Below are 22,033 nucleotides of genomic sequence, written 5' to 3' on the forward strand. Positions count from 1 at the left end.
GTACTTCTGTTTTCCCCTTCTTCACTGGAACTTAATCCATGGTGCCTCTTCTGGAGAGAAAATAATAAACACAATCCTGGTGCAGATAAAATGTTTAAATGAAGGTCAGGGGGAGAATGAGAGATTCAAATCACTCTGACACCAATCATGGTAAATTACAACAGCTTCCAACAATTACTTAGTTCTTATTGTAAAGTATTTACCATAGCAACAGTGGCATCAAATTGCTCTTAAAAGGCCCCAAACCATGCACAGAAAAAAAAAAAAAAAAAAAAGGAAGACAAGAGAAAAATCATTCCTGGCCCTGCATTTCTCAATGTGGAAACAAAAGGATACTGAATCATACAGTGCTAACACAAATGGGTTCCACGTGCACCACGCTTGCTTCTTCATGTGAACTTCATTAAATACTCACTTGCAGGTGTGTTTGTGATGGTGGGATCTTCCCTGTTGTTAGTGAGCACACACTCTGTGCCTGGCCATAGGTCCTTCATCTCCATGGGCTCATCTCATCACTGCAAACATCTTCAAGGCTAAGTGCTCGCCTCATTTTACAAATGGAAATACACACTCAGAAAAATGACCTAGTTTCTGGGCCCAGCAGCAGCCAGGGGCTAAATCCTCACCCTGCATCCACCGGGATCCTATATGGGTATCAGTTCATTTACCAGCTGCTCTACTTCCCATCCAGCTCCCTGATTGTGGCCTAGGAAAGCAGCAGAGGATGGCCCAAAGAGTTGGGACCCTGCACCTGTGTGGGAGACCTGGAAGAAACGTATGGCTTCTGGCTTCAGCTCAGCTCAGCTCCAGTCATTGCAGCCACTTGGGGAGTGAACCAGTGCATGGAAGATCTTTCTTTCTCTCTCTCTCTTCCTCTCTGTTTATCAGCCTTTCCAATTTCTTAAAATTATCTAATCTGCTGAAAGCACACAATTAGTAAGTGATAACCGATCAGCTAAACAAATTTAAGTTTTTCTGACCAGTCTTGCTGAATTTTAGATATGTTCAAAGAAAAACTTTAGACAAAGTAAGCTGAACAGTTTAGCAAAACTTAATTGATGACTGGGGTAGCACTCAGCACCAGCATTGGTTTGGAGAGCTCCACAGCCATGTTGTGGACAGGGAACTTGCAGAGGAGGGAAGACAGAAGACAGGAGGAAGCTGTTTGATTGGTTAGTGTGGAAAGACCCTAGCTAAAGGCCAGTTACTAGTTTCTGATGGGTGAGTTTCTAATTAGAGATTACTTGGTGATTTCTGATAGGTAAATCCTCTATCGAATTGGATTTGCTTACTCAGAAATATAAAGTACCAGGGTTGTCCAGTCTAATGGTCTCTCGATTTGATTTTTTACAACATATGGTATATCTTACAAAGAAATGTCTGACTCGTGATTGCTCTAGTTCAGAGGGTTAAGCCAACACTTGCAGTGCCAGCATTCCATATCAGCACCAGTCCAGCTCCTGGTTCCTCTTCCTCTGATCCAGCTCCCTATAATTATGCCTAGGAAAGCAGGGGAAATGGCACAAGTGCTTTGACTCCTGCCACGTACATAGCATGCCTGGTTGGAATTATGGGATCCTAGCTTTGGCCTGGTCCAGCTCTAGTTGTTGTAACCATTTGGGGGAGTCAACCAGCAGATAGAAGCTCTCTCTCTCTCTATCACTATGGCTTTCCAATAAACAAATACATCTTTCTCAAAGAAAAGAAATATCTGACTTAAAAGATAAAATACATGGTTTACAAAGTATTTACTTTGGGGACAACTTGTCCAGAACATCAAACAGTAACTTACAACAACAAGCTGTTTTCAGTGGTCCCGGCGAGCAGGGTACATTTAGGGAAATGTTACAGGCAGAGAAAACAACGATCTTAAAAGGGACACTGCAATCAGAAATCACAGAACAGATTCACTGAACTGTGCATGACCACACCTTGCTGCCTCACGCATGCACAGCCCTAGGTGGCACGCTTCAGGAAACAGCTACTGAGGCAGCAGCTTTCCATTGTCTAGACGACAGATCAGCACGCTGTGATCCCAGGACCCCATCTGACCCAAGGCCTGCTTTTGCAAATAAGGTTTTATTGCAACACAGCATGCCCACTTGTCTATGCATCATCTGTGGCTATTTTCACACTGCCATTGCAGACATGAATATTTGTGATAGAAACCACAGCGTACGGTACCTAACAGCTTTGTAGAAAAAATCCTGCCAACCTCGAGCTCCAGAGTGATGCCAGAAATGCCAGTCTATTTTATATTTATAGAGTTTTAAAATCTAAATATTTGTGTAAATGTACACATATGGACTTACAAATTTTTTAATATTTTTTTTTTTTTTTGGAAAGGCAAATCCATAGAGAAGAGGAGAGACAGAGAGGAAAGATCTTCTGCCCACTGATTCACTTCCCAGGTGGGTACAACGGCCGGAGCTGAACTGATCCAAAGTCAGGAGCCAGGAGTCAGACGCTTCTTCTGGGTCTTCCACACAGGTGCAGGGTCCTGAGGCCTTTTTTTTTTTTTTTTTTTTTTTTTTGGTGGACTGCTTTCCCAGGCCAAGGGAGCTGGATGGGAAGCAGGGCCATCAGGATTAGAACCGTGCCCATACGGGATCCTGGTGTGTGCAAGATGAGCATTTAGCCACTAGGCTAGTACACCGGACCTGGACTTAAAACTTTTTAAAAGAGAAAAATACATCTGAAGTAGTAGAAATAGACTTTGAAATCGATGGTAGTCATTTTTGTCAAGAACAATTGCTCAAGGTTTTTATGACTGTGGAGTTATGGTTTGAATACGTGTTCCCCAAGACTCAGGAGTGTACTCTCCAAAGTCTCGTGTTACTGGTAGAAGGCGGATTAGGTCTTAAAGTACCCGTGACAGGATTCCGGTGGCTTTCATAGGATACCACATAGACGTCCATGTACCTTCTGCCACTTCCTATGTGTTGCTCTGTGCCACCTTAAGACTCTACAAGCAAAAATGCCTGGGCTTCTGCCACAAGAGACCAGGATGGAGGCCCAGGCTCCTGACGTCAGCCTGGCCTGGCCTGGCCTCTTACCACCATTTAGGGGCCTGAACCAGCATATGGAAAAGCTCTCTGTCTCTCTTAGTCTCTCCCTCTCTTTCTCTGTCACTCTACCTTTCAAATCAACAAATAAGCAAATCTTTCAAATGTATAAACAAATATTGGTTTTTCCTGGCCAATGCAGTAGCTCAATTGGCTAATTCTCTGTCTTTAAGTGCTATCATACCAAATGGACACCAGTTCATATCCTGGCTGCTCTGCTTTTCCTCCCAACTCCGTGCCTGTGGCCTGGGAGAGCAGTAGAGGATGGCCTGAAGCCTTAGGACCTTGCACTTGCATGGGAGACCTGGAAGAAGCTCTTGTCTCCTGGCTTCGGATTGGCTCAGCTCTGGCCATTGTGACCAATGGGGGAACGGATCAGAGAATGGAAGGGTTTTCTCTATGTCTCCTCTTCTCTATATAAGTTTGCCTTTCCAATAAAATATGTGTATATATAAAAGAAAATAAAAGTATATTTTTAAAAATATTGTTTTCTCATTTATGAGCTTTTTAAATTGGAAAAAGGATTTAATTAAACCTTTGTCTCTTCTCCGAAGATGGAACAATTTGTTATTAAAACATGTACTTCATAACTAATTTATTGAAGGTTCAGAAAATAAGAATAAGAAAAGAACAGACTTAGAGTAGATAATTTTGTTAAAGGTTTACTTTATTTTTATTGAGATTTACAGAGAGAAGGAAAGACAGAGAGAAAGATCTCCATGTGCTGGTTCACGCCCCAAGTGGCCACAATGGCCCAAGCGGAGCCAATCCGAAGCCAGGAGCCATGAACTTCTTCTCCGTCTCCCACACGGGTGCAGAGACCAATGCTTTGGGCCGTCCTCGACTGATTTCCCAGGCCACAAGCAGGGAACTAGAAGGAATATGGAACACCCGGGATACGAGAACTGGCACCCGTATGGGATCCAGATGTGTGCAAGGCAAGGACTTTAGCCACTAGGCTACTGCACCAGACCCATAGCAGGTCTTTTTTTTTTTAAATTTTACTTTTATTGGAAGGACAAATTTACAAAGGAAGAAGAAACAGAGAAATCTCTTTCAATTGCTGGTTCAGAGTAGATCATTTTTTCATGACAAAACAATAGAAAATGTCTTGTTTTTACAGAAATAGTAATTAAAAGAAAAACAGGGCCCAGTACGGTGGCCTAGCAGGTAAAGTCCTCGCCTTGAACGCACTGGGATCCCACATGGGTGCCAGTTCTAATTCCAGCAGCCCCACTTCCCATCCAGCTCCCTGCAGTTGAGGATGGCCCAAAGCCTTGGGTTCCTACACCCGCATGGGAGGCCTGGAAGAAGTTCCTGGCTCCTGGCTTTGGATTGGCACAGCTCTGGTCGTTGGACTCACTTGGGGAGTGAATCATCAGACAGAAGATCTTCCTTTCTGTATATCTGACTTTGCAATAAAATTTAAAACAAATCTTTAAGATAAGAAGGAAAAACAGAGCTAAGATTAAAATGATCTTGGCAGTTTATCACTGAAACCAAACGAAGAACACTCAGGTCTGTGGTTTCCGGGATGAAGGTTTCTACTTCAAATGGCATGAAATCCAATATCAAACCCAGCTCACGGCGGGGCTGTCACTGTGGCCCAAGTATTTGGACACCTGTCTCCCATGTGGGAAACTCAGAGAGACCCTGGTCACTGGCTTCAGCATAACCAGATCTGGCTGGGGAGTAAAGCAGCAGTCGTAAGATCTCTCCATGTTTCTCTGTCTCTTTGTGTGACTCTGTCTTCCAAATAAAGAAATAAATGTTGTGAAAAGAAAGGAAAGAAGAAAGGAAGGAAGGAAGGAAGGAAGGAAGGAAGGAAGGAAGGAAGGAAGGAAGGAAGGAAGGAAGAAAGAAAGAAAGAAAGAAAGAAAGAAAGAAAGAAAGAAAGAAAGAAAGAAAGAAAGAAAGAAAGAGAGAAAGAGAGAGAGAAAGAGAGAAAGAAAGAGAGAAAGAGAGAAAGAAAGAGAGAAAGAAAGAAAGAAAGAAAGAAAGAAAGAAAGAAAGAAAGAAAGAAAGAAAGAAAGAAAGAAAGAAAGAAAGAAAGAACAGAAAGAACAGAATACTAGCTTACTTTTGAAGGCCTCTCAGTCCTGTTTAGGCCCAGTTTTCTTTTTTGGTTTTATCCAACATCACATCACAATAGTCTACTTTCCTGTACTACTCCTCAAGCCTCACTCATTTGGAAAGCTTTGGGCACAAAACTTAGTTATAATTGTTTGTGCCACTGAATAATTGCCTCATTTCCTGTTTTCTCTCTTATCCAGATACAACAACAGGTACTAAGTTGTACAGGATATGACATGGGCAATATTGCAACAATCAAGAAAGCAATTACTCCAACTCTTAAGCCTCTTTACTTCTTCTCACTGCAGGAGGTTATCTCTTGCCATTAACACAGAAAGTGGGATAGGAGCTGTGCAAACAGCAGCGGAGAAAAAAAAAAATCACTGTCAATCAGCCACCTGCTCTGCCTCTCTGGGGTAATGTGTATGTGCGTGCATGTGTGTGTGCTTAATGAAAGCTTTCCCTCTAATCGGGCCCTGACTTTGACTTTGGCTTGTATAATCTTAAGTTTATTTTATATGTTTATAAATCTCACTTTGAAGAAAGGCTCATGTGTGACAGTCAACATGCAGAAAACAGCATGAATACTTAGGACAAAATGAGGAGCTGAGGTGCTTAGAAATTCTGCAGTCACGTTATCAGCTCCTTAACAACACTTGTGCCACAGCAGATGAATCACTTTTCATGCTATAGTCAAACCTAAGAACTTACCCAGAAACTTGTTTCTACAGTATTTTTTTAAACCCACTTTCCTACAGAAATTGAAACCCTTTCAAACTTCTGTTTTCAAAGAATAATTACAGCAGTGGTCGCCCAGGTCAAGGGGCTGAGGGATGTGTGTGGGAATGACGCCTGTTATTCAGTAGAGGACTACTTTTGGGAAACATAAGAATATTCTACTTAAATTTTTTTTTTCAAATATTTATTGATTTGAAAGGCAAAGCAGTAGAGAGGGAGAATGAACGATGCCTTCGATCTGCGGGGGCAAGAGCTGTGTTAATATTTTCACTCTGGGCTCTTACCCTGTATACACACAGTCTCAGGACTCACATATATAAGACACACAATGTGGTAAGACTTATTTAAAAGGTGAAAAAGTGAGCACACACACAAGTGTGAGTTGCCCCACACAGAAAAATACCCTTCGTGAGTGGGCAGTGGGTCAGACGTTTCCGCAAAAGGAAAAGGGGGGGACGCAGAAAGGACACACCCAACAGCCTCTCCAGCCATGATCCAAGGCAGGAGTCCTCCCGACACTGGTCTCCTTTACGAGGTTTTGGAGGGGGGGAGCCACCTGGGAATTTCGTGGCATCTCCACTCATTCCTCATGGACCTCAAAATCCATGTTTTCATGGAGCCCTCCTTAGGTCCCAGAAGAAGCAGGTGCATCCTGGGTTGGGGCGTTGGGGTTGACAGGAAGGAGGATAGAGGAAGTGGAGGAAGGAAGATAGAGGAAGTGGAGGAAAGAAGGAAGGGAATTTCAATATATTCTTAGAATCATATCTAGGAACTACGTTGAATCTATTAAAAACTCATTACATTAAAATATAAAAGAATTAAATGGGGGCTTACAACTTCCAACTCACATCCATTGTTTTACTTCCCAAATGGCCATAAAAGCCAGGACTGGGCAGGCCAAAGTCAGGAGCCAGAAACTCCATCCTGGTCTCCCACATGTGTGGCAGAGGCCAAAGTACTTGGACCATCTGCAGTTTAGCCGGGTTCATTAGCAGGAAGCTGCACTGCAAGTTGAACAGCTAGGAATCAAACTGGCACTTCAGCATGGGACACCAGTGTCGCAAGGAGTGAACCAGCCCACTGCACAACAAAAGCCTCCCATGAAAATGTTCTAAACTTAGATTCTGGCAAGGATTACATTTCAGTAATATCTCAGTAAAGATGCTTTTTTGACAACAATGTATCTCGGAAGATGCTGGAGTCCGTGCAGTAGATGTGGGAGACCCGAAGGTGTGAAGGGTATTGTTCCATTGCAGGCAGGGCTGCAAGGAATTTCCCACTGCATGGTGGGAATGCAGCTCCACCTTCCTTTGCATGGACACCGGGCCACCCAGCAGGAGGAATTCTAATCCATTCAGGCATTGTTTGCTACTGTGGAGTTGACTTTTTACTGTCAATGTGAGCTTGAAGGTTAATGGCAATAATAACATCTTACAAAACGGCCTTCTATTATTCATACTGTCTTGGCTGTCCCCATTGACCTTAGCTAATGAAGGGATCTGTGTTTAGGGTTTCATTCTTTCCTTGACCTTTAGGTTCTCCTTTTCTTTGTGATACAAGATTGAGTTGTAGAGTAAGGATTGTAGTAGTAACTTCTATTGAGTTTTTAGGTGAAACAAATGGCAGAATTATTCTTGGGTACACCCACTTGACCCTGACATCAAAAGTCTGTGCCAGAGCTTGTGAGCTTGTAAAGGGGACAGCTTTCTCGCATTTGTGCATTATGATCCTGGATTTGTAGTGGTCCATTTATTTTCTCTATGCCTATTCCACGCACCCTTCTCGAGTCCTGAATTCAGCTGGAGCTGGACTTCGGCAGGAAGAGGAATCTAAAATGAGAAGTTGCTGAAAAGAGAAGTTAGTGGTTTTTTGGATGACTAATCCATTTTGTAAAACATATAGGATAGAAAACCAAGGACAGACAGGTTTCGTGTTATGAGGGTTCAGGAAATTTTGTATTTGAAAGGTAGAGAGGTAGAGAACTCTAGAGAGAGAAACGAAGGGGGATAAACAAAGAGATATTCCATCTGTTGGTTCACTCTCCAAAATCCAGCAACAGCAAGGACTGGCCTAGGTCAAAGCTAGAAGCCAGGACCTTCATTTAGCCTTAATGTGAGTGGCAGGGACCTAAGAATTGGAGCCATCGCCTGCTGCCTCCCAGCAGGTGATGAACAGGGAACAGAGAGCAGAGTGAGGACTTGAACCTAGGCACTTCAGAACTGGATGTAGTCATTGCTGCACAAAATATCTGCCCCCAGATTTGAATTTTTTCATTCAAGATAGCCTAATGTCATTCTCTCTCCCCACCTCACATGATGGTAACTCATTGTGCGTTTATCTCATGAGCAATCTAATCCAACCCAGCTCCGTGACACACATGAAGAATGGGTAGCCCAGAGGCTGGTCACAGTGCCCTGTTCTTTCACTTCATTATCACAGAGGTTGGAAAGCAAAACACTTCTGTTTCCCTCTTCTGCCTCTATGGGCTGTTTGATCCAGTTCTGACCAATAGGATATAAGCTGAATTCTCAGATATCTCTTCCCGGATGAAACGGGATAGACAAACCTGGCAGACCCTGTTACCCTTCTATCCCTGTTGCCTCTTCCCTCTTCTCTCTGCCTAGAAAGCAGACCTGAAGCCGAGAGCTGCAGTAGCCAATTGGTGACATCGGATGGCAAACATGAGGCTAAATGCACCCATGCTAAGAAGATGGCTACAGATCAGAGCCTCGGTGCTTGCCAACATCTCTCAGCAGGTGCACCAGCTACTGGATGCGGACTTCTCATTATGTCAGAACAATAAGACTTGCTTTTGTTCAGCTACTTTGTCTTGCAGTTGCAAACAGGTATCCCATTACAACCAAAAGCTATCTTACAAGCCAGTTGTAAGATTTATAGCTTTCGATTACTTGGATACGTCATTGTCAAAAGGATCTAATGTCTGTCTGCTTCTATTTATAGAAAAGACCATTTAAAGTTAGTTAAATTGGAATTTATCCAATTGTTTGAAGAAAAAAAATTACCTTAAACTTTTAAGCTAAATTGAATATATTTTATAATGGGCTTTTGACCTAGAGGGTAGAGTTTCAGAGTGACAGGAGTAGATGCCTGGGACTGGCTCTGACCCCAGTTTATTGCTGATGCAGACCCCTCGGAGGCAGCAGTGATGGCTTAAGCAGTTGTCTTCCTGCCACTATCCTGAGGGAGCTGGGCTCTAGCTTTCATTTTTGGCCCATAGTAAGTCTTGGCCATGTGGCCATTTGGGGAGGAATCAGTGGTGAGAGATTCTGTCTAGCTGTAGTCCACACAACTGTCACAACATTCAAATAATGAACTCCATAATCGTTTACCTTTATTATAGATATGATAAAAAAAAATGCTATGCTAGCCATCTGTGCAATGGGAAAGAAAAAGAAAAATGTTGTTTCTCGGAGGAGCATTTAAGGTAGGCCTTAAAGAAAGAAAGGAAAATTCCAGGCAGAAAGAATAGCACAGAAACCTGGGACGTCAGAGGGTATCATGGGTTTGATCAACAGGAGAGGTGGGAGAAATGGAGATGAGCTGGAAGATAAGACGAAATCAAGTTGCGTAAGTCCAGGGCACCAGACCAAGTAAAATGCATCCTATAGAACAGAGAAAGCTCTACTATAGTGTTTGAAATGAAGGACTGACATCCTCTTACAGATGTTCTACAGACGATCTGCAGCAGTGACATTGCGTAAGTGGGTGGGGGGGATACGGAGACTAGAGCAGAGTAGCTAGCAAGAGAGCTTAGGTGTCTGAATAAAAAGATCACCCTGCAGAAGCTGTGGCAAGCCTTGAGGAAGGGAGCCGAAGGAGAACCGAGCCGAGGGAGCACCAAGCCGAGGCTCAGTGTCTACACTCAGGCCAAGTCTGCGAGAAATAGAGGTCAGTGTTCCCAAGAAATACAGCCAAGGCTATTAAGGACCATGTGGTAGCGGCTGCAGGCGCAGCATCAGAAGCCAGCAGAGTATGCTGTGAACAGGTGGGCAAGGGAACAGAAAACGCAGAGGGCCCCAGCAGCGAACCCAGTCCAAGGACCTTGACTCATCTGCTGTGACACAGGCTCATAAACCACTTCACTCCCCTTTCTCCAAACACCTGCTCATCATGTGAGGAGAAGCAGGAAGGAGGGGGAGGTTATCTGAGAGTTGTGGTATTTTTATCCAAGAGAAACTGAACATATGCAAAGAATTGTTTTAACTATCAGAATGATTATGCTTAGATGCTTATGATTATGATTAGACTGGAGTTTTAACTACCAACAACAACTAACCAAATTGAGTGGGAGCCCAAGAAAAGACTTAACGGGTGCTAGTCAAAATAGTAGGAAAAAAAAAAAAAAACATTTTCTTTGAGTAACAATGTTGTACCACCAGCTAAACAATGCCATTCCGATAACAGAAGCACCGAGAAAGCACGAAACATTAACCGAGCACTGGCTGTGCTCAGTACTGTCTTGGGGAGTACTGAATCAGGAGAACTTCAGCGATCCGGTCAGCCCAGAGGAGCTTGCTCTGAAGCAGACATTCCCTCGGACCTGGGCACAACCAGCTCTCTGCTCCAACCCATGCTCGTTGATTACTGCTGTGGTTTGTTCCTGCTGAAATGTAAGCCCCATTGTCAGCTATGACTATCAAGAGGCGAGCCAAAGGCACTCCAGTGGTGCGGCTGTTAGGATGCCGGCATTCCACGTCAGAGTGCCTGGAACGGAGTCGTTGAGCCTTTGCTCTCCAGTTCAGCTTACTGCTAATACACATGCTGGCAGTGAGCAGGTGCTGGTGTAAGTCCTTTGGTCTCTGCCACCCATGTGGGAGACCTGGGTTGAGTTTCCAGGCTCCTCACTCCACCCTGGCCCAGACCTAGATGTGGCAGGTGTCTCAGGGGTGAGTCAATGAATGGAAGATCTTGTCTCTGTCTTTCTCCCTGTCTGTGCTGTAAAGGCATTGGAAGGATGAAGTCTTGGTCCTTTTCCAGATCCCTGGAAGTCATCTGACTCTTGGTGTTCTTGCATTGGGTGGTGCCTAAGGTGCACGTAATACACCTGGTATGCTCATAAACACCCGGTGATGCCCAGCACATGCCCAAGCCCCAAGTTCAGAATTTCAATATCAGTGAAGGTGGGAGATTCGAAGTCAGCTTTCCAAGATCTTAGGTATACATTTAAGTCATGCCAACTTTGTATGAGTGCTACACAGATAGCATGCCTAAAATGGCGGTTATGCATTTCCAAACCTACCCTGCAATTTGATATAATTGTTTGACTAAAATCTGGCCATGGGATGATGCATGGAACATTCAGGATATGTCCTTAAAGGTAAGGACCAACTCTCTCTCTTCCATTCACTGTCCTGTCTCCTCTCCTTCACGTCCAGCGGCAGTGTGATGGGGTGCAGCCGGTTGACAGCTGGTACCCACTTGCCAGGTTAACTGATAATGCAGACAGCCAGAAGCAGAGGTTCTGCAACTCTCCTTCCTCCCCCTTCCCATGCCACTCAAGTTAATTTATTCTGTGAAACCGGGTCCAGAAGTTCTTCACATAGTCCATCCCTCAAATGGCTCTGGAGGTTCCGTGCACAGCGCCCCTCCTGTCCGATAATGTGCTACTTTGGGTTAATTAACTACTAGAGGCCCAACACGGTGGCATAGCGGCTAAAATCGTCACCTTGCACGCGCCAGGATCCTATGTGGGTCCCAGTTCTAATCCCGACAGCTCCACTTCCCATCCAGCTCCCTGCTTGTGGCCTGGGAAAGCAGTCAAGGATTGGTCAAAGCCTTGGGACCCTGCACCTGTGTGGGAGACCTGGAAGAAGTTCCTGGCTCCTGGCTTCAGATCAGTGCAGCACCGGCCATTGTGCTCACTTAGAGAGTGAATCATTGGATGGAAGATCTTCCCCTCTGTCTCTCCTCCTCTCTGTATATCTGACTTTGTATTAAAAATAAATCTTTAAAAAAATAATAATAATTAACTATAGGGAAGCTTTGGGCCCTGGCAATTTCCTTCCCGTCTCCTGCCACTTAGTTAATGGAATGGTTCGTACTTCCCTGAGTACATTGCTCTGAGCAGCTCTCAAGCTGATTGGAGGACAAGAACCTGAAATCCCCTGATTTCCACCATGCGGTGCAGTGGCTCCTAGAGTGTAGCACAAGCCACTGTTGCCAAGCTTGGCCAATCAAGACTCCCCCTAACATTCTACATTTGTGTCTGGTGTGATCTCTCGCACTCCTTAACAGTGTTAAACGAGTACATGGAGTCACATTTCCAAGCAAAATGATCTTCCAACCACACGCTGGGACAGTGAAACAGTTTAAAAGCAACCTAGGTCCTAGACAACCACATTCAGCAGAGTTAATCACACCATCCTTGTACCATCTGCTGAGGAAATGCAATCCACTAAGCCCTAAGCATCTCTGAGCATCTTCTTCGGATATGCTTAAAATACAAAGCCAGGCCTCTTTTCCTGCCAGTCATTTCTCAGGGTTAAGTTTTCAGTGTACGATCAGGAATGAGTAGGTAACATCTTCTCTCACACATAGAGCAGGCTTGCTAGCCAGTCACTGTAAAAGTGACAGATCCCAGCCATAATGCAAATGTAATATGTGTACATTGCCCACCTTGGTTTTGCCATCTATCGTGCAACTAAGATGAGTACATTGCTGGTATGCATCAGAAAACAAAACTACAGAAACCAGGATCTCTTGCTGAGACAAAGTACATGACAAGGTTTCCAAGTAAGGAGTGATGCTTTAATTTGATGGCAAGATTAGAATTGGAAATTTTATGAATTAGGTAGATGGGAGCTAGTATGTAGAAGTGTTTGCAAGGCAAGTTCTGATTTGGAGGAGCTTGGAATTCAGCCAGTACAATAAAGATGGACTTTTAATTATGGATTTCCATGTTCAAGAGTTTCTGACTTCTAGAAGAGCTCTGGTGTGTGTGTTAAGTTCTAGGAGAGTCCTAGTTTCTTTGGTTCCGCTGGATAGATTTTTCTTCTGCCAGTTTCCACATTACGTAAAACTCAAGGTCTGGGTTCCCTCTACCTAAGTACAACTTTGTCCAAAAAAAAACACATGAGGCTTAAAAAGAAATTTGATCAGATCCTTTGTTAAGCGTGAAATGGAAGAACTTTCAGGAAAAGAATGAGGAACCGTAACAAGAGATTCTTGAGTTGGGTGTCAGAAGGACAGTGAGCTCTTGTTTCTTGCACAGGTCCCAGCAGATATGGGAAGCAGCACTGACATGAGGGGTGTGCTTCTTCATGTGTAGTAGATAATACTTTTGTCTTAGATTCAGGAGTCTCGTGTCTTCTTCCAGCATCCTTGGAACCATAATACATTAGCTTGCAAGTAGAGCAAAACCTCAGAACCGACACATACAGACACCTCTGGATAGTTTTAAGAAGAAAAAACGTTAACCCATAACTCTCTTATACAAATGCTCTTTTATACTTTGTTGTTTGCAAATCCTAATCCTGACTAATCAAAGAATATCTTTTTCAAAATTCTGATTTAGCAAATAATTCTGCTTTATTATATTTAGTGGGATATTTGCCATTTAAACTGAGCCAACTAGGATCCATTCAAAGCAAGAAATGCATAAGAGTAAGGAGTCAGAAGTGTACGCTGCTTGGCACCTCTCGTACAAGCATCATGCATGAATTAAAAAGGCCCACAATTAGCAGATATGGAAAAGCACTGTTACTGAGTCAAGATGTCAAAACTATGATTGTGAGTCTTTACATTTGATGAAGATCATTTTCAAAGTTGTTCATTATTTTTTGCTAAGAATTATACTCACCAACGCTCTAAAATATAACCTTCCATATGATGCAAAATAGAGTCTAGATGAACTTGCAAAGTAAATTCCCTCATCTGCTCTGTCCTTAGGATTATTTCCAGTATGTTACCTGTTCGTGTCCTTTGAAAAACAGCAGGGTGATAAAAATTTTGACAAAGACTCTACCAAGATTGCACCATTTCTACATTAATCAGTAGATCCAGGCAAGCAAAGATAAACCAAGAATAGATGTAAGGATGTGGCAACACTAGATACTGAACTGCTGACCAAGTATGGAAAGCACTTCTGTGAGATGCAGGTGTGTGGATGTGTCAAATGCTTTATTTTAATTTTTAAATGTTTATATTTATTAGAACACAGATTTACAAAGAGAAGGAGATAGAGAAAAATCTTCCATCTGCTACCTCACCTCCCAAGTGGCTGCAACAGCTGCAGCTGAGCCGATCCGAAGCCAGCTGCCAGGATACAGGAACCAGGAGCCTCTTCCAGGTCCCCAACACGGGAGAGCAGGATCCCAAGGCCTTGGGCCATCCTTGACTGCTTTCACAGGCCACCAACAGAGAGCTGGATGGGAAATAGAGCATTCAGGACACGAGCTTGTACCCACATGGGATCCTTGGTGAGTGCAAGGTGAGGATTTTGCCACTGAGCCATCACATCTTTTTTTCACTTTCTAACATGTTCATCATTTGCTAATGAAATTAGTGCCCCCCCCCTTTTATTCTTGTTTTTGTGCATTTTGATTTCTTCTACTCCACACCCTGTAATACTTTGGGAATTGCCTCGGGGAAAATAGATTTTCCCTGGAAAATCACTCATTCCCAGTCCTTATCCACACCATTGGTTGAGACTGACTACACCCTACCAGGGATCCAGTAAGATTTGGGATGGAATATGACCAAAGTCTACGCAGTGAGATCGGATACTGGAACTTTACTGATAATATTGGAAACGAAAAGCTTGCTTTATATTGATTTTTTTTTTTCTTGTGAGATAATACAAGCCTGGGATCCTTAGGTAGAAAAAACAGCCATGAAAACAAAATGAGGGCCTGGTGCGATAGTGTAGTGGTTAAAGTCCTCGCCTTGCACGTGCCAGGATCCCATATGGGTGTCGGTTCTAATCTCGATGACTCCACTTCCCATCTAGCTCCGTGCTTGTGGCCTGGGAAAGCAGTGGGAGACCTGGAAGAGCTACTGGCTCCTGGCTTTGGATTGGCTCAGCTCCAGCCGTTGTGCTCACTTGGGGAGTGAATCAATGGACAGAAGATCTTCCCCTCTGTTTCTCCTCCTCTCTGTACATCTGCCTTTCCAATAAAAATAAATAAATCTTTGAGAAAAAAAGAAAAAGAAAAGAAAACGAAACAAGTCAATATGGTAGAAAAGAGAACCAAGCAGAAGAGGAAAAAGCCAAGTGCTGCAGACACAGCTGGAGCTCAGACCAAGCCACCCCTGCAGGCAGAGCTGCTGCTGGGCTTCTCAACACGCTGGCCAACAAATTACTCTTCTGCCCAAGCCAAGTTTGAATTGGCTTATGACTTCGGCAACTAAGAGTGTTCTGATTCTTGAAAGCGTGGCTGGCACAAAGGACACCCAGAAGTGGTTATGCCAGCTGTGCAAAAGCAAAGAATGTGGTCAGAGCAGCGGTTTCTGTAAATAAAAGCCTAGGTATTATAATCACATCAGAGGGGAGAGGATGAAGAAGCTTGTTTTGAAATTGTCTTATCAAACAATGTGGGAAACGGAAGCCCCAAATCCACACCCTTCGCACCACTGTGGACAAAAGTGGGGTACCAGGAAGAAGCTCCTGCTTCTGGCTTCAGCCCAGCCCATCTCCAGCTATTATGATCTCTCCCTTTCAAATAAAATAAGCAAATCTCTCTTAATAAAAAAAAATTTTTTTGAAAGGAAGAGTTACAGAGTAAAGGAAGGACAGAATGGCAGAGCTGGATTGGAAATGTTGTAGCTGAAACACAAATCAGCTTCCACATGAGATTCCAGTACTGCAGGCCAAGGTTTAATCCACTGCACTACGGCACTGGCCCCCAAATAAACAAATCTTTTTTTTTTTTTAAATTAACTACAGGGGGGCCCGGCGGCGTGGCCTAGTGGCTAAAGTCATCACCTTAAATGCACCAATTCCCATATGGGCGCCAGTTCTAATCCCGACAGCTCCACTTCCCATCCAGCTCCCTGTTGTGGCCTGGGAAAGCAGTTGAGGACGGCCCAAAGCCTTGGGACCCTGCATCCACATGGGAGACCTGACAGAAGTTCCCAGCTTCAGACCGGCGCAGCACCGGCCGTTGCGCTCACTTGGGGAGTGAATCATTGGACAGAAGACCTTCATCTCTGTCTCTCCTCCTCTGTATATCTGACTTTGTGATAAAAATAAATAAATCTTTAAAAAAAAATTGACATCTAGGGGTCCGGTGCGGTAGCCTGGTGGTCAGAGTCCTTGCCTTGAATATGGCGGGATCCCATATGGGTACCATTTCTAATCCCAGTGGCTCCACTTCCCATTCAGCTCCCTGCCTGTGGCCTGGAAAAGCAGTGGAGGACAGTCCAATACTTTGGGACCCTGTACCCACATGGGAGAGCCAGAGGAGGCTACTTGCTCCTGGGTTCAGAATAGCTCAGCTTCAGCTGTTGCAGTCACTTGTGGAATGAATCAGTAGACTGAAGATCTTTCCTCTCTCTCCTTCTCTGAACCAATATCTATATGGGACACCACAATAGCAGATTTCTCTCTCTCTCTCTCTCTGTGTCTTTCAAGCAATAAACAAATAAAAATTAGTAAATGTCTTGACAGGCCAGGCAAACGATATTATTAGAATTTCATAGGTGAACAACTTGAGATTCAGAGCAGTTGAACAACTGACCCAGGTAGGAAAGGCTGCTGCCTGAGGCCAGGCATTTGGACACGGGGCCAGCTCTCAACACAGCACTATTTGTATATATGAATTCACCATCATCCAATTATATATATATATTAGAGATATCTTTCATCTGCTAGTTCACTCCCCAAATGGCCACAATGACCACAGACAAGCCAGGCCCAACCTAGGAGCCCAGAGCGCCACCCAGGAGTCCTGTCCCATGTGGGTGCAGGGGTCTAAGGACTTGGGCCATCTTCTGCTGCTTTCACAGGTGCGTTAGCAGGGAGCTGGATAGGAAGTAGAGCAGGTGGGATCTAAACTGGCGCACATATGGAATACCAGCCTTGCAAGTGGTGGCTTAACCTGCCAGCCATTTCACTGCTAGTGATTTGATGTTGAGAATAATAAACAAAAGCTACTGTGCTTGTTGCTAGAGAACCCTAACATTATCTCAATTGGCTGAAATCACAAATACCAAGAGGTTTTTGTTTAATCCAGCATTAGCTGGTACCAAACCTTGAAGTTTTTATTGTTTTTTGTTTTGTTTTGTTTTGTTTTTTAGTTGAAAGGCCAAGTTACAGAGAGAGACGGAGAAAGTTAGTGAGAGATCTTTCAACTGTTGGCTCACTCCTTAAATGACTACAATAGTCAAATCAGGGACCAGTCTGAAAGCAGGAGTCAGGAACTTCTTCAGACCTCCCACATGGGTGCAGGACCCCCAAGGACTTGATTCGTCCTTTGCTGCTTTCCCAGGCACATTAGCAGAGAGCTGGATCAGAAGTGGAGCAGCCAGGAACTAAACTGGTGCTCACATGAAATTCTGGCGTCATAGGCAGGGGCTTAGCTTGCTGCACCACAGCACCGGCCCCATTTATTGTCATTTTCATGGAGGACAGACAGAAACGAAGGTGCCGTGAAGGGCAAGACCATGCTGTTCTTATCAATGCATAACTGTGACATGGCATAGAGCCCTGAACATGCACATTGGATAAGATGCCACAGAGTAAAGTTCCATCCATCTAAATACCCTCTCACAACTCCCCAGGATACTTGGCACAGCAGCAGCTGCAAAAGCGCTGATCACACTGAATTGAATGAGGAAATGATAAATGTTTTAGAAGATGAAAATGTCAATTACCCTGGCTTAATCATTCCTTACATAAACATATCTAATTATCACTGTATCCCATAAACATGTGCAATCATCCTGTGCTAATAAATAAATTGAATCTCATTGAACAATAACTCCTACATCCTGTGATCGTAAGCTATTTCATCTGAAATCAAAGATGATAACCTTGGGTTGCCACAAACATGTAAGTTAAATGATTGACTCCAGGAGGCAAGAGTTGAGCACACAAAAACAAAAATGCACTCCTGGGATGAACTCAGAAAATAAATGCTGAGTGTGCATGCAGGAAAAAGCACAGGAAACAGCACTGAGAAACAGACCTGCAGCGCCGACTTCGACTCGCAAAAGAGAAGATGTTCCAGGCTGCTCCACAGACGAATGGACTCAGTGCTGCCATCCCGGGGGGCGGGGGGCTTCCTCTGCAGAGCAGCCTCCCCGCAGCTGAGTTTCTCAGAGTCTCTACAGACCCTGGAGCTGAGAGGGCCCAAGTACAGCAGGCCTTGACATCTCTGTATAGAAATGAGAACCTGCGGGGCAGAGTCCAAGATCCTAAATGTTCTCCCACCCAGTTTTGGGGATCACCCGCCAGGTGAGAAGAGGCAGACTATATTATTGACCTGGCCTCCCTGATTTATCCCTCCGCTGGTTACAAGAAAATAGACCCATGTGAAATACTCCTTCCTGCACACTCCGTGTGCACCCTCCATGCCCAGTCCCACCTGCAGGCTTGCTCCAAATGCAAAAATAACTACCTCCTGGAAGTTGACAATGCTTCGTTGTCTAGCTTACTCCCCTGTTTCAGATCTCTCTGCACATGGACAGAATGTTTCCCCAAGTACACACTTTTTTATAAAAAAAAAAAGTCTCACTGTGGGATTAAGAAAATGAGATAATTAAGTAGGGGGGAAATAGAGGCTTGTGCCTGACAGCTGACTTATGCACAAGGTATTCGTGTTTGGGGCAATCTGTTCCAGGCTTCAGAGACGACGAAACACAAAATCAAGAAGTATACTGCTTACATCTCAGGAAGACATGGGATGTTTGATTCTCTGCCAAGCTGAGAAACAAGTCCCGCCCTGGTGACACGAGGTGTCGGCCCGTCAGATGCATTCAGTCCTTCCTGTGACAGCTTGAGTGTGGCATATACCGAGACCTGTAGACCGGGGTTGGGTGGTGGGGATGCGGTTTTCTTGCTCACAGAAGAGGTTCTAAGACGTTCTTGCTGATGCAGCTTTGCCAGGAAGGCTTGCTGGTGAGTCAGCCCCAAGCATGCAGTGGGCCAATGAGATCTGGAGAGTTTGAGAATCTTTGGGGAAGCAGCGTGCGAGAGGGCCTGTCAGTTACCGCCCAAGTGTGGCGCGCTCTATAATTTGACTTGCTTGAGTCTTGGCGTTACTCTATGTGGCGCCTCACTGAAGCCCATGGGCAAGCTATTTCCTTGCTGTCAGAATTTCCTCTGCTTGGTGAGGGAGACCCGAGGCTCTGTGGCAAGAATGCTAAATATTCCTTCAATTACACAGATAGAAAAGGCTGAGAGGTGGTTATTATATTGTATTAGCATCTGCTTCCAGGAACATGACCCCGATCCTCCTAATTTCCCCATCAGAGATGCGTTTCCGTGCTCACCGCATTCTGTTGGATACCCTCTGAAGCGCCCAGGAGCCAAGCCGAGAGCAGCATCAGGCACAGACACGCGGCTTCTGCAGATGAGCTAAGTGAATCGTGTCAGCTGCCTCCTCCTTTCTGGGCCCAGCACATTTCTAGAACTGTCAGGTCAGTAAATAAGTCCACAGAGGCCTACATGTTACCTCTCAATTCTAGAAACCTTTCATAGCTTTATCTCAGCCCTCTGCCTTCAGATAGCTGAGTCAACTCAGCAAGCTTTATAGCCATATGCATATCTCTTTGAATCTAGAATAATCTTTTTTAAAAAGATTTATTTATATTTTTATTGGAAAGCCAGATACACAGAGAGGAGGAGAGACAGCAGAGCAAGATCTTCCATCCGATGATTTACTCCCTAAGTGACCACAATGGCTGGAGCTGAGCCAATTCAAAGCCAGGAGCCAGGAGCTCTTCCAGGTCTCCCACGTGGGTGCAGGGTCCCAAGGCCTTGGGCCATCCTCGACTGCTTTCCCAGGCCACAAGCAGGGAGCTAGATGGGAAGCAGGGCCGCCGGGATTAGAACCGGTGACCATATGAGATCCTGGCACGTGCAAGGCGAGGATTTTAACCACTATGCTATCACACCGGGCCCAAGATCTAGAATAATCTTGAGAATGCAAGAAATGCCTGAGCCTCACCTTGCAGGGGTGGGTCTGAGGATGTGCATTTTAGACAACTATTGATTGAAGTGACCCAGGGATTTTTGCTCACCCAACTGGACAGCTGTAAAACTTCTTCCTGTTTTCAAAAAAGGAGATAGCAAAAGCACAGTACCTATGATCTAAAGGGACCTGCACAAATCCTTGTTCCCTTCACCCCTACTTTTTTATATATAAATTATTGATCAATTAACTTTTTAAGACCAAGAGATGGAGATTTCCACCTGCTGGATCACTCCCCAAATGTCAGGACTTAATCAAACTGAAACCAGGAGCCAGGAATTCCAGCAGGGTACTGGACTGGCAGCCGGGACCCAGCGACGGGGCTGTCGCCCGCAGCCTCTGGGGACACGCATGGGTGGGTAGCTGGAATGGAGAGTGGATCTGGGACCAGAGCCCAGGTTCTCTGATACCGGATATCGACTTGACCTCTGCGCCAAATGCCCGGTCTGGACTTCAAAAACAAGGGAGCGCAGAAGCCCAAGGTCTCTTCTTGCTCCTCTGCAAAAACCTGCATGCTGTTTCTGAACACTTCTGCATGAAAATGCCTGCTCTATCTACTTGGGGTGCTCCTCCTGTTTGGGCAGAGACTCCAACAAGGCCCCCTCTCCTCGCCCCTGGGACACAGGGAGGGCTCTCGAAGAACCTGCAATGATCTACCCCTTCTAAATTACTGTAGTACCAACACCACGGGTGTATGAAACCCACAATATTCCTTCTCCTGCCCGGTCCCTAATCGTCCTCTCTGCTTTCTCTGGCAAGACCAGCTCCCGGCTGTTTGCAAGTCTGCGGGAGACTTTGGGAGTGAAATAAGATTCAGATGAGAAAGACTACAAGTCCCAAAATGCAATTGCACCTCCCAAAGACTACTATTCCCAGTGTGCAATGGAAAAGAACCTCGAGGCGGGCTGAAAAGTTTGTCTTCCAGTTAAGCTCTGGCGGACTTTGAGAAAGGCCCCAGAGGGTATTTTTTCCCCGTCCCTCCCTAAATCCCTGTGAGGAAGGGGAGGAGTGTGAGCCAGGTCACGCCCCTTTCCACTGCAAGATCCTGGAGTCGTTCCCAGCCGGGAGGCTGGAAGTTGGAAAAACAGGAGCAAGAGAGCCGCACGCCCAAACTTTCCGGATGGTTTCGGTGACCAGATCCGTGTTTGGGGAGCTGCCCTCGGGCGCGGGCACGGTGGAGAAATTCCAGCTGCAGTCAGACCTGCTGAGGGTGGATATCATCTCTTGGGGCTGCACCATCACGGCCCTGGAAGTGAAAGACAGGCAGGGGAGAGCCTCAGACGTGGTGCTTGGCTTTGCCGAGCTGGAAGGTGGGTTGAACGGCTGGGGACCGGCAGCAGGCCTGCCCGGTACACGCCCTCCATCCCCCGGCAGGCGCCGCGCGCAGGGGAAGAGAACGAACGAGAGAGAGAGAGAGAGAGAGAGAGAGAGAGAAAGAGAGAGAGAGAGAGAGAGAGGAAGTCCTAGTGCTTGGGGAGATCTAACGCTTGCTCGGGATGAAGTAGCGGCTCGGTGGAAAATCACGAGCTGACTAGAAATGGCCACGGGCCCTGCCTCTAGTCCCCCATTTGGACCTTGCCTCCGTGGAAGCAAAGTCCGTGGAGGGTCAGACTCGGCCACCCTGGGGTGATCTTTGACCTGCCAGGGCAGGCACCTGCGGCCCAGAGCGGGTGTGGCTGCAGGTGCCCCGGCGGGCGCGCGCTGACTCCGTACACTCTCCCACTTCCTCCGTCAGCTCCTCTCTGAGGCCCGACTAAGTCTTTAGGCTTTGAGCGTGAGTTGACAGGTTGGCTGCCTTGGTCTCTATGGCTTAGCACTCTGCGCCTGTGACTTGCAAATCCAGCCGGGCAGACCAACTCGGGGAGGTCTCGCGTCGGAATCCGGGGGCAAATGTGTGCGTGAATCCATCCACGCATTTAAAAATTCTTAATTCGGCGAACCCATTGGATAACACACAAGGTCTCTAGCGGTTTGAGGAGCCCGCGGTTCAACCGGGCTCCTCTG

General features: G+C 45.5%; 1 protein-coding gene across 3 annotated transcripts in view; it reads left to right on the top strand.

The window, feature by feature from the left end:
- The first annotated feature begins 6,292 nt into the window (after positions 1 to 6,292).
- Positions 6,293 to 22,033, top strand: part of GALM (galactose mutarotase) — a 55,208-nt gene continuing 39,467 nt past the window's right edge. The window contains exons 1-2 of one of the 3 annotated variants that reach the window (XM_040993108.1): positions 6,293 to 6,299; positions 21,129 to 21,339. In XM_040993108.1, coding sequence (XP_040849042.1) covers positions 21,150 to 21,339 — 190 coding nt within the window. In that variant the 5' untranslated portion in view covers positions 6,293 to 6,299; positions 21,129 to 21,149. Of the gene's footprint in view, positions 6,300 to 20,257; positions 21,340 to 22,033 lie in introns of those variants that run through there. The other 2 variants (XM_040993107.1, XM_040993106.1) reach the window with 2 other exon arrangements.

Source organism: Ochotona curzoniae, unplaced genomic scaffold (genome assembly GCF_017591425.1).
Source record: "Ochotona curzoniae isolate NIBS_2020 unplaced genomic scaffold, NIBS_Ocur_1.0 contig_883, whole genome shotgun sequence".
In the NCBI taxonomy this organism is placed as follows: domain Eukaryota; kingdom Metazoa; phylum Chordata; class Mammalia; order Lagomorpha; family Ochotonidae; genus Ochotona; species Ochotona curzoniae.